The sequence below is a fragment of the Oncorhynchus mykiss genome, chromosome 7 (genome assembly GCF_013265735.2).
Source record: "Oncorhynchus mykiss isolate Arlee chromosome 7, USDA_OmykA_1.1, whole genome shotgun sequence".
NCBI classification, from domain to species: Eukaryota; Metazoa; Chordata; class Actinopteri; order Salmoniformes; family Salmonidae; genus Oncorhynchus; species Oncorhynchus mykiss.
The window spans coordinates 80,750,058-80,763,669 of record NC_048571.1 but is presented as its reverse complement, the minus strand read 5'-3'; the positions used below and the strand labels follow the sequence as shown (position 1 = coordinate 80,763,669).

The 13,612-nt window shown below is 43.2% G+C and overlaps 1 protein-coding gene across 2 annotated transcripts; it reads right to left on the bottom strand.

Annotated features, from left to right (window-relative positions):
* Positions 1–3,460: 3,460 nt before the first annotated feature.
* On the bottom strand, positions 3,461–12,178 carry LOC110529045 (retinol dehydrogenase 7-like). 2 transcript variants are annotated; one of them, XM_036984189.1, is made up of 6 exons: positions 12,036–12,178; positions 8,674–8,752; positions 7,881–8,206; positions 7,103–7,361; positions 6,660–6,823; positions 3,461–4,116 (listed from the first exon to the last, which is right to left on the bottom strand). In XM_036984189.1, exons 2-6 carry the CDS (start codon positions 8,703–8,705, stop codon positions 3,896–3,898), a joined length of 1,002 nt encoding a protein of 333 aa, XP_036840084.1. In that variant the 5' UTR covers positions 8,706–8,752; positions 12,036–12,178; the 3' UTR covers positions 3,461–3,895. The 2 variants fall into 2 exon arrangements, with proteins under 2 accessions (XP_036840084.1, XP_036840085.1); XM_036984190.1 differs by having other exon boundaries at positions 7,881–8,203.
* Positions 12,179–13,612: the final 1,434 nt, after the last annotated feature.

Here is a 13,612-nt window from a genome sequence, read left to right as displayed (position 1 = left end):
CGACCTGGGGAATAGTTACAGGGGAGAGGAGGGGGATGAATGAGCCAATTGTAAACTGGGGATTATTAGGTCATGTAGATAATGTAACTGATAGAGCTAAATGTGTTATTTGTTTTACATGGAAAACTCAGACATTTGTAGTTTTAACTACGCTCTTAAACAGGTAGTCAAAACGGGCAAATCAAGCGCTCTGCACCTGTGGACCAAACCGCGTTGCGTGCCGAAGCGTTGCAAACAGAAATGTACGCTAGTGATGTGCTGTTCGCGAAAGATGTTGTATTTTTTAACGACTCCTTTTACTAAATCGAGAGTCATGAATCATTTTTTCCCTGAGTGACTCTTTCATTTTGTCGTTCGTTTGACCTGCTGACCGCAGTGACAATACAGCAGGATTTAATACGCTCTCTGGCTCATGGCTCCAGAGACTTGCTCCGAAAAAACATCCGTACAATAGATCAAGTTGCACTGCAGACAGCAATAATATCATAGAGGAGAAAAATACATGTTTAGAACTGGTAATTGATCGCATGGTGCAATAATAAATTATGGACACAGCTTTGTAGAACCAAAAACATACAAGTCTGCATGCTTTTGACATTACTGACTCAAATGAACGAAATGAGTCAGTCAGACCATTCGTTATTTTTACTGAACGAGTCGAACAGATCTGAGTTATTAAAAAGAGCCGAACTTCCCATTACTAATTTACACGTACACGTTATTCACTCATTTCATCCAAACTGCTAGCGAGCTTCAACGTGGTCCGTATTGACAGAGGCTAAAGTACAACTTGTTCTATCACTGAGGAAGAGAGGCGCAATTCGGCGGAAAATATGTCTCCATCCAGCAGGTGGCGTTATTTCGTTGTTTCGCCCACTAAAAGCAAGGACTTTTTGTATGGAGGTCAATGAGTGTCAAATTTGGTCATTAAAAAAAAAACTATTTGCTTTAATAGAAGTTTCGTAATGTTTAAGTCATTACGAGTTTACTAATATAAGACTTCTAGCGTCTCTCTCCATTGAAGACAGGCAGTTGTCGTTTTATTTTTAAAATTTTTTATTTTACCTTTATTTAACTAGGCAAGTCAGTTAAGAACAAATTCTTATTTTCAATGACGGCCTAGGAACAGTGGGTTAACTGCCTGTTCAGGGGCAGAACGACAGATTTGTACCTTGTCAGCTCGGGGGTTTTGAACTTGCAACCTTACGGTTACTAGTCCAATGCTCTAACCACCCTGCCGCCCCAACCCTCACCGAATATTCAAATGATGATTACAATAAGGAGATGTATGCACCAATGCGGAGAAAGGATAGGCGGCTAGACAGTGTGGACGGCATGCAGATACGACTCCCATTGTTAGGGCGGAGCGACGTGTATCTTGTAAGTATATCCATTAACTTTGGTTCTATTTTAGATGCTTGTGGAGCTGCAAGTCCTGCCTCTCCCATCTACTAATTGGTTTGTAGAACATACTGTTCCCATGTGGGTGATTGAAAAATGTACGAGGTACACACTCCAGTTCAGTCAGCACAGCAACCAATGGGAAAGTACTGTACAATCAAGCTTGAAGACATGGCATATTCTGGCAGATGACAAACACAAGGTTTGATGCCAAATACAGTGCCTTGCGAAAGTATTCGGCCCCCTTGAACTTTGCGACCTTTTGCCACAATTCAGGCTTCAAACATAAAGATATAAAACTGTATTTTTTTGTGAAGAATCAACAACAAGTGGGACACAATCATGAAGTGGAACGACATTTATTGGATATTTCAAACTTTTTTAACAAATCAAAAACTGAAAAATTGGGCGTGCAAAATTATTCAGCCCCTTTACTTTCAGTGCAGCAAACTCTCTCCAGAAGTTCAGTGAGGATCTCTGAATGATCCAATGTTGACCTAAATGACTAATGATGATAAATACAATCCACCTGTGTGTAATCAAGTCTCCGTATAAATGCACCTGCACTGTGATAGTCTGAGGTCCGTCAAAAGTGCAGAGAGCATCATGAAGAACAAGGAACACACCAGGCAGGTCCGAGATACTGTGTGAATAAGTTTAAAGCCGGATTTGGATACAAAAAGATTTCCCAAGCTTTAAACATCCCAAGGAGCACTGTGCAAGCGATAATATTGAAATGGAAGGAGTATCAGACCGCTGCAAATCTACCAAGACCTGGCCGTCCAGGTCAGCTCATACAAGGAGAAGACTGATCAGAGATGCAGCCAAGAGGCCCATGATCACTCTGGATGAACTGCAGAGATCTACAGCTGAGGTGGGAGACTCTGTCCATAGGACAACGATCAGTCGTATATTGCACAAATCTGGCCTTTATGGAAGAGTGGCAAGAAGAAAGCCATTTCTTAAAGATATCCATAAAAAGTGTCGTTTAAAGTTTGCCACAAGCCACCTGGGAGACACACCAAACATGTGGAAGAAGGTGCTCTGGTCAGATTAAACCAAAATTGAACTTTTTGGCAACAATGCAAAACGTTATGTTTGGCGTAAAAGCAACACAGCTGAACACACCATCCCCACTGTCAAACATGGTGGTGGCAGCATCATGGTTTGGGCCTGCTTCTCTTCAGCAGGGACAGGGAAGATGGTTAAAATTGATGGGAAGATGGATGGAGCCCAATACAGGACCATTCTGGAAGAAAACCTGATGGAGTCTGCAAAAGACCTGAGACTGGGACGGAGATTTGTCTTCCAACAAGACAATGATCCAAAACATAAAGCAAAATCTACAATGGAATGGTTCAAAAATAAACATATCCAGGTGTTAGAATGGCCAAGTCAAAGTCCAGACTTGAATCCAATCGAGAATCTGTGGAAAGAACTGAAAACTGCTGTTCACAAATGCTCTCCATCCAACCTCACTGAGCTCGAGCTGTTTTGCAAGGAGGAATGGGAAAAAATTCAGTCTCTCGATGTGCAAAACTGATAGAGACATACCCCAAGCGACTTACAGCTGTAATCGCAGCAAAAGGTGGCGCTACAAAGTATTAATTTAAGGGGGCTGAATAATTTTGCACGCCCAATTTTTCAGTTTTTGATTTGTTAAAAAAGTTTGAAATATCCAATAAATGTTGTTCCACTTCATGATTGTGTCCCACTTGTTGTTGATTCTTCACAAAAAATACAGTTTTATATCTTTATGTTTGAAGCCTGAAATGTGGCAAAAGGTCGCAAAGTTCAAGGGGGCCGAATACTTTCGCAAGGCACTGTATATAATGTATTCAAATACTCAAGTATCTGCATCATGTAACCATTAACCAACATGTCACTTTGTTTACAATGAACCGATTTAGGCAGAGGCTACAGAGCAGAGCAGACATACTGTACGATGAGCTGTTTGGTTAAATCAACAGACCGATGTGGTTCCTATAGGCTATGTTTTGAAATACTTTGACCAACTCACAGTGGGGAGAAATCCTAACAGGCTGACAATGAGACGATGAGCTTTGAAAATCATGAATTGGTCTCATTTTATTATTTGTGTTCATAATAATGGACATCAGTTCTTTCAGCCTTATTGAACGATGTTCAAACTGCTTGTTGTAGGTAATAAAGCTTTTGCCTGTAAAACTTTGAATATTGCTTGAAATTTAGCAACATAAATAATGGTGACAAAAAAAGGCACAGTGGGTTCCCAAACATAACTATTTAAATAGTCCATGTTGTTTTCTTTCATAACTCTAGGATATAATCTAGCTGCAAAACACCGACAGTAAACCTGTAAAGAAATGCATTGAATTACGTTTTCCAGGTAAAATTGTGTAGACTACTCTACATTTTGTACGTTTAAACTCAAAACAATATACTGTTTTTTTTTTTTATTGTTTAGTATAGGATTGTATTGTATTGTATCGTGTTAACTATTTTAAATGCAACTCTACACACTCTCAGCAGGACGTGGCATCACCAGTTTTAGCCCAATATCGATGACACAGGATGGCATGTAAGAGAGAGGGATCCATCCAAACTTGGCGTCCCAGCCGGCACTGTAGCGGGTTCGGGGGTAGGAAGACATCAAGGCATGCTCCATGCAGTTAGTCACTTTACTCAGGTCAGAGTCACAAGATGCATTCATGATCAACCGTTGGATTTGGATGTCTGGATCGGTTGGGGAGGGGAAAGAGGATATTGTTAAAACTGTTAGGAATTTGTACGGCCAATGGGAGGACTACAGAGGAGAGAAGAGGAGAGCAGAGGAGAAAAGAAAAGTGAAGAGGAGACGGGTTGAAGCCAGAAACCAATTGGACGATAAGCTGGATGTAGCATGATAGCCAGGATGGTAATACTACGTATAGTCTTGAAACAAATGTCAATGGGATTTTCTACTAATGAGATTTAGCAGCAAATTCCATTGACACTTAAACAAGACTAGAGGTTTTAACCAGGGGTTGGAACAAAATATTTTCCAATCGTTTCGTTCTGAACAGAACTATCATTTTTGTTCATGCCATTCCACTGTTCCGACCAGTAAAATAAAGTTCTGGACCAGTTTCTATTGTTATTTTCTGTTCTTTTTTTTAAACCTCCTGAAATCGTTAAGTTTTTTTTTTTTTACATTTAGCTTGACATTACTTTCAAATATAACCCCCCAAAAAAATATTATTATAAAAGAACATTAACTGGTTCCCACACTTTTTAATAATTCTGTTCCATAACAGTATAGAGAACTTTCGTCCCCAGTTCTGATTTGATTCCTCCCCCCAAAAATGGGGTTCTGTTCCCTGAACCGGTTCCAACCCCTGGTTTTAACCCTGTGTGTGAAGGACAGGACCATGGTTTATTCCAATGTCTCATCTGACAGATGACATTCTTCTTCTGCTACTTCTACTGCTACTACCACCACTTCTACTGCTACTACCACCACTTCTACTGCTACTACCACCACTTCTACTGCTACTACCACCACTTCTACTGCTGCTACTACCACTTCTACTGCTACTACCACCACTTCTACTGCTACTACCACCACTTCTACTGCTACTACCACCACTACCACTTCTACTGCTGCTACTACCACCACTACCACTTCTACTGCTACTACCACCACTTCTACTGCTACTACCACCACTTCTACTGCTACTACCACCACTTCTACTGCTGCTACTACCACTTCTACTGCTACTACCACCACTTCTACTGCTACTACCACCACTTCTACTGCTACTACCACCACTTCTACTGCTGCTACTACCACTTCTACTACTACTACCACTTCTACTACTACTACCACCACTTCTACTGCTGCTACTACCACTTCTACTACTACTACCACCACTTCTACTGCTACTACCACCACTTCTACTGCTGCTACTACCACTTCTACTACTACTACTACCACTTCTACTACTACTACCACCACTACCACTTCTACTGCTGCTACTACCACTTCTACTACTACTACCACCACTTCTACTGCTGCTACTACCACTTCTACTGCTACTACCACCACTTCTACTGCTACTACCACTTCTACTGCTACTACCACCACTTCTACTGCTACTACCACCACTTCTACTGCTACTACTACCACTTCTACTGCTACTACCACCACTTCTACTGCTACTACCACCACTTCTACTGCTGCTACTACCACCACTTCTACTGCTACTACCACCACTTCTACTGCTACTACCACCACTTCTACTGCTGCTACTACCACTTCTACTGCTACTACCACCACTTCTACTGCTGCTACTACCACTTCTACTGCTACTACCACCACTTCTACTGCTACTACCACCACTTCTACTGCTACTACCACCACTTCTACTGCTACTACCACCACTTCTACTGCTACTACCACTTCTACTGCTACTACCACCACTTCTACTGCTGCTACTACCACTTCTACTGCTACTACCACCACTTCTACTGCTACTACCACCACTTCTACTGCTACTACCACCACTTCTACTGCTACAACCACCACTTCTACTGCTACTACCACCACTTCTACTGCTACTACCACCACTTCTACTGCTGCTACTACCACTTCTACTACTACTACCACCACTACCACTTCTACTGCTGCTACTACCACTTCTATTACTACTTCTACTGCTGCTACTACTACTTCTACTGCTGCTACTACCACTTCTACTACTACTACCACCACTTCTACTGCTGCTACTACCACCACCACTGCCACTTCTACTGCTGCTACTACCACTTATATTACTACTACCACCACTACCACTTCTACTGCTGCTACTACCACTTCTACTACTACTACCACCACTACCACTTCTACTGCTGCTACTACCACTTCTATTACTACTACCACCACTACCACTTCTACTGCTACTACCACCACTTCTACTGCTACTACCACTTCTATTACTACTACCACCACTACCACTTCTACTGCTACTACCACCACTTCTACTGCTACTACCACTTCTACTGCTGCTACTACCACCACTACCACCGCTACCACTTCTACTACCACCACTTCTACTGCTGCTACTACCACTTCTACTACAACTACCACTTCTACTACTACTACCACCACTACTGCTACTACTACTACCACCACTACCACTTCTACTGCTGCTGCTACTACTACTATTACCACCACTACCACTTCTACTGCTGCTACTACTACTACTACTACCACCACTACCACTTCTACTGCTGCTTACACTTATCCAGGTATTTGTCTCCGTAGCTGGCCTTTACTTCAGGTGTGAGCTGGTTCCACAGGCGATGCAGCTCTCTCTCAATGGGATCCAGACTGGTAACCGCTGTCTTAAAGAAACCTGGTTCAATGATGCACACCTTGATCCCAAAGTAGTGGATATCCCTCCTTTGGAAAATGTAGACATCAATGCTTGGTTGACATACATTCTCTAAAAACACTATGTTGCTCTTTAACATTGTATAATTTTGTCTTATCGAATATTGTAGCTCAGTGAAATACAGTAGATTAAAGCAGACTATAATAATCTATGAAAGGTAAATACCACAATATGGGTTTGGTTGAATTGAGCTTCGTGATGACTACTATATGTTGTTGTGATAGTACCTGGAATAATTAGCCGGCATTGTGGGCTTACAAAGATCCAAACAAACTATAGTAGCCTACCTGAGGCAGTCTGAGAAGGACTCCACAGCGAACTTAGAGATGCAGTATCCCCCTCCGTTAGCCGCCACCCTACCCAGCACTGAGGCCACGTTGACAATCCTCCCCTGGGCCTGTTTGATGAGGGGCAGGAAGGTGAGGGTCATCTCTATCACCCCCGTCATGTTGACCTTCAGGGTACTGGTATAGTCCTCCATCCTCATCCACTCTGTGGGACCCATGGGCAGGGAGCGCCCCGCGTTGTTCACGATACCCCACAGTCCTGGGAGAGGACGAGAGAGAGAAATATGAAGATATTGTTATTATTTAGTCAGAAATGTTTTCAGCTTTGTATTCACTGTGTATTTCAAGTCACATGCATCTGTTTTATTTGACACAACTGCTGTTTGAGTCATGGTTACAGCCTTAGGGCCAGGATAGGTTACAGCCTTAGGGCCTCTCTGACCAGACCAGGATAGGTTACAGCCTTAGGGCCTATCTGACCAGACCAGGATAGGTTACAGCCTTAGGGCCTCTCTGACCAGACCAGGATAGGTTACAGCCTTAGGGCCTCTCTGACCAGACCAGGATAGGTTACAGCCTTAGGGCCTCTCTGACCAGACCAGGATAGGTTACAGCCTTAGGGCCTCTCTGACCAGACCAGGATAGGTTACAGCCTTAGGGCCTCTCTGACCAGACCAGGATAGGTTACAGCTAGGAAACAGAGATACTAATCAGGAATATAGGTAGAAAAAACTCCTGGCCCTAGCAGTGAGTAACATAAACCCAGATGGTTTCTCACCGTTATCTCCAACCTCCTGCTTGGTGTACTCCATAGCTTTCTGTATACTGCCGGTGCTCGTCACGTCTAGGAGAACCGTCTTCAGGTACGGCCCAGTCGCCCTCTTCAGATCATCAGCCCCTTTGTCTGTGAGACACCCAGCTATCACCCTGAACCCCCGTCGGTCTAGCCTCTTACAGAGCAAGTTCCCGAAGCCAGAGTCGCAGCCCGTCACAAACACATACTTCTCCTTGATATCCTCTATCTCCAGACTGTCTCTGTACAGCCAGCCTAGCGTCCACAGAACCACGAAGGTAGAAATGCCATACAGCCATAGATTATCCCTACTGGGAAGAGGAGAGCACAGTGGGAGGTTGTAGGGTGAAATAGGATGTTGATATTTTTTTTTTGCCCGATGTCATGTTTTTCTTTAGCATCACACCGGGCAAAGACCTTACATTAACATCAAATCAACATCTACGTTTGGATGGTATTTGATTGAGTTGTCAACAAAGATGAAATCCACTTTGAAGCCGACCAAACCTTGAAGTCCCTGAATCGTTGGTTTGTGCTTGAAATGAGACAGAAAACTCTATGTATGTAGATGGCTTCTTTTTTTGCAAATGCAAAATAATAAAATACATGGATGTTCAACATCAGCTACGTTGAAATATGACATTGATAGAATTTCATGCAGATATTTTGACATTCTTATGACATTGATTGAAAAGTGAGTGGGTGTTTTCATGCGGGTTTACATAGGCTTATTTCCAAAAGAACATCCTAGGAGTTAAATGGAATGATTAAATCTTACCCTAAATACCGGTACACAGAATCAATATCCATGATGAGGTCTGGGAGAGGATTTCATGGAGGTGTAGAAAAATTAATCCCTGCAGGAAGTGTTAGGAAATAACACACATTACAAAATGTTGTCAACGCTACCTGAGCAAGTCGTTCAGTCAAACCTGTCACTGTAGTCTACATGTCCTCTTGTAACATTGTATGTTGATCAGCTCCTATATCTCTGTGCTTATTTATGTAAATATTCACTAAAGTGGTTATTGCCAGATACATGTTTGTTTGCCTTTTTCGGATTCTCCATGACGTTGCGGCGCCCCTCCCCCGGACCTTGTTTATGTCCCAAATGGCACCCTATATAGTGCGCTACTGTTGACCAGGGGCCATATGACTCTGGTTAAAACTAGTGCACTATATAGGGAATAGGGTGTAATTTGAGAGGGGCTCAACGTCATGGAGAATCCAAAAAAAGGCACTGACATTATCTCAAATGTTATCTGACACTTGGCTAAAGTTTTATTTTTCATCATGACAGCAGAAGACTTTACAAATCATCGTAAAATCTTTGATGAAAAAGGGGAACATTTTCATAATTTTATCCTTCAAAGAAAATGGACTAAAACCCAAACATCCAGTGAAAGCCCCCAAAAATAACAACTCAGTGGAATCTGGAATACACTTTACCAGATGGCCTATTTTGACAAGGATCAGTTGAATCTGACATCTTAAAACACGTGTTTTTGGGCTTTCCAGTGAGGTATTTAAAGAATGATATGCATAATATGGGCAGTTGGTTTCTTCAGAGCACATGAGGAGTCTTGGGATAAGGCTCTTATAGATCTTATGAAACAAAGAGGCACTGGAACGAGGATAGGGGTTTAAGGCAGGGCTTTGATTGTTTTGTAGCAAAAACCCATTGCCTCTCTTCAAGCTATTTAAGCCTCTCAAAACCTATTAGCCTCCCGGCAAACTTATTAAGCCTCGGGTGGAATAGATTGGGACATCCTGGGATCACACGGAAGAAAGGGACATACTGTATGTAATCAAAGGTGCACGGAGGACCAAGGAGGATTTTGGGGGTACAGACAAAGACACAGACACAGATACAGACACAAACACACCAATAAGAACACCTGTAGGAGGGGATATTGCCTGGTACACCTGTAACTACAGTATGTTAGCCATAAAATCACTCATTAAATGTACATCACATAGGCCGACCAATTTCAATCATCACATCTCTGATATGTGATGGCAAGGGGACAGTAACTAGTGTGATGGCGAGGGGACAGTAACTAGTGTGATGGAGATACTCTTATCCAGAGCGACTTACAATTAGTGAATTAATCGTAACATAGGTGAGACAACATTTACCTTTATTTAACCAGGCAAGTCAGTTAAGAACAAAATCTTATTTTCAATGACGGCCTACTGTTCTGCCTGTTCAGGGGCAGAACGACAGATTTTTACCTTGTCAGCTCGGGGATTTGAACTTACAACCTTTCGGTTACTAGTCCAACCACTAGGCTACCCTGCCGCCCCATATCACAATATCACAATCGTAGCAAGTACATTTCTTCCCTCAAAGTATTTATCAGTAATTTAATTGCATGGTCTTTTTGGTCTCATCTCCTGTGCTGTGAACACCTTCCCATTTACACACACACACCAAGCCCCTCCCATTTACACACACACACCAAGCCCCTCCCATTTACACACACACACACCAAGCCCCTCCCATTTACACACACACCAAGCCCCTCCCATTTACACACACACACACCAAGCCCCTCCCATTTACACACACACATCAAGCCCCTCCCACTGTCACTCACACCAAGCCGCTCCCCCTGCTACTCACACCAAGCCGCTCCCCCTGCCACTCACAGCAAGCCCCTCCCCCGGCCACACACCAAGCCCCTCCTCCTGCCACACACCAAGCACCTACCCCTGCTACTCACACCAAGCCCCTCCCCCTGTTACTCACACCAAGCCACACACACCAGGCCCCGCCCCCTGCCACTCACACCAAGCCCCTCCCAATGCCATACACAACAAGCCCCTCCCCCTGTTACTCACACCAAGCCACACACACCAGGCCCCGCCCCCTGCCACTCACACCAAGCCCCTCCCAATGCCATACACAACAAGCCCCTCCCCCTTCTCTGACAAATGGTTTCAACTCGCTATTTGCATTTCAGGTTTGGTCCAACAGAATATGGACAACAAGACACAGTGAGACATTATTGTACATTATTGTACTGTCTCCTCAGATTGAGAGCAGAGCAAACACTACTAAAACGGGAGTATCAATGAACATTGATTCTGGAAAAGTAATGCTAAGTTTGTCGCACGCGGCATTGAGGTACCACGTACCGCTAGCAGCATTTTAGCCAAACGACTGTTATACTAGTGGTCTAATCTGTGTTTTTATAAATGAGCAATAAGCATAAAATACAATTATACAAGGAATTGGTATGTTCTCATTCTGAGAAATAAGATTTCAACAATTGACAAAGTGGACAGGCTAGCATGCTGTTGAAACCGTTGGAGACAGACAGAAGGGTGTGTTCATAACAATTCAACTGTTCCACCTTGTTAGCTAGCAGATAGATCCAAGTCGGATAACAAAGATCAGCTGGCTACTCACTAGCACGTGGGCTTGTGCTTGAGATTATTGTTTAGGAGACATTTTCTATATAAATACCTGCTTTAGTTAGTCATTATTAGCGTATGTGCATTATGCATGGTTCAGGCTGTGTTTGTAACAAAAATGTTATTTTCATAAACAGTCTTGAAAGTCAGATCTGTGATTATTGCAACAAAAAAAAAGGTTTAAAACTATTTGTAATTGTTAGTAGGTCTTATGGATGTGGAAGGCTTATATTTAGCCTATGTATAAATTTTACAACCCCTGAATTCATTAGATTATTGCTGATTGTTTGAAAAGCAGTGTATTTGACCTTTAATTGTACAAACAAAGCTTATTTAGAGATGGCATAACAGCAACAACAAATGGAGATAAGAACTTTTAGGCCATATCGCCGAGCCACATGACAAAGCTGAGCATATGAAACTGTCCTTATTTACTCCTCTCCCCTCTGGATAATAACATTTGCAAATCAGTGCAAACTCTTAGAAAGCCCGGTCCATTTAGAGCTTAACATTCATGTAAATAACTCAATAATAAATACTAATATATTACAATGGACACATGTCATGCACAAGAACCAGCTATGTCACCTTGTACATATCTAACAATACTTTAAAGTTTGAAAGATTGGTTAGCAATTTACATGAATCAGTTTTAATTATCTGATGAATATGTTAGAACTGCCAACCTACCTTATCCCTGAAATGAAAATGCCAACCTACCTGTTATCAGTGGTTTACTGTAGGCTCAGGTCTACCTCCTCTTCTCTCTCTCCGTCTCTGACAGTAACAGTTTGGTCCCTGGAGCCTGTGTTGTGTCACTGTGTGTGACTGGCAGAGAAAGAGCTTTATCCCTGTAGTTTATCCTATAAGACAATCTGCAAACTGTGTGTAAACATGGACTGTGTGTATGTATGTGTGTGTGTACATGGACTGTGTGTGTGTGTGTGTGTGTGTGTGTGTATGTACATGGACTGTGTGTGTGTGTGTGTGTGTGTATGTGTGTGTACATGGACTGTGTGTGTGTGTATGTGTGTGTGTACATGGACTGTGTGTATGTGTATGTGTGTGTACATGGACTGTGTGTGTGTGTGTATGTGTGTGTACAAGGAATGTGTGTATGTGTACATGGACTGTGTGTGTGTGTGTGTGTGTGTGTGTGTGTGTGTGTGTGTGTGTGTGTGCGCACATGGACTGTGTGTGTGTGTACATCGGACTGTGTGTATGTGTGTGTGTGTGTGTGTATGTGTATGTGTGTGTACATGGACTGTGTGTATGTGTATGTGTATGTGTGTGTGTACATGGACTGTGTGTGTGTGTGTGTGTGTGTGTACATCGGACTGTGTGTGTGTGTGTGTGTACATGGACTGTGTGTGTGTGTGTGTGTATGTGTGTGAACATGGACTGGTGTGTGTGTGTATGTGTGTGTACATGGACTGTGTGTGTGTGTATGTGTGTGTGTACATGGAATGTGTGTGTGTGTATGTGTGTGTGTATATGGACTGTGTGTATGTACATGGACTGTGTGCGTGTGTGTATGTGTGTGTACATGGACTGTGTGCGTGTGTGTATGTGTGTGTACATCGGACTGTGTGTGTGTGTGTGTGTGTATGTGTGTGAACATGGACTGGTGTGTGTGTGTATGTGTGTGTACATGGACTGTGTGTGTGTGTATGTGTGTGTGTACATGGAATGTGTGTGTGTGTATGTGTGTGTACATGGACTGTGTGTGTGTATATGGACTGTGTGTGTGTGTGTGTGTACATGGACTGTGTGTGTGTTGGGAATAAAGACAGGTGGGAAGGAGGAATTATGGGCCCAGTAACTGCAATACATTCAGGGACCACTAAATTCTGGACATACATTTATGTGATTTAAAAACAAAAAAAATGATTAGTTCATGTCAAGACCAATCCATGGAAAATGTACATCTACCACTAGACTTTCATTATGTAACTGTCAGTATGTAACATAGCACAATTGAGAGCATCCTGTCAGGCTGTATCACCGCCTGGTACGGCAACAGAACCGTCCGCAACCGCATTGCTCTCCAGAGGGGGGTGCGGTCATCCCAACACATCACTGAGGGCCCGGTCAGCCCAACGCATCACCGAGGGCCCGGTCAGCCCAACGCATCACCGAGGGCCCGGTCAGCCCAACGCATCACCGAGGGCCCAGTCAGCCCAACGCATCACCAAGGGCCCGGTCAGCCCAACGCATCACTGAGGGCACACTGCCTGTCCTCCAGGACATCTACAACACCCGGTGTCACAGGAAGGCCAAGAAGATTATCAAGGACC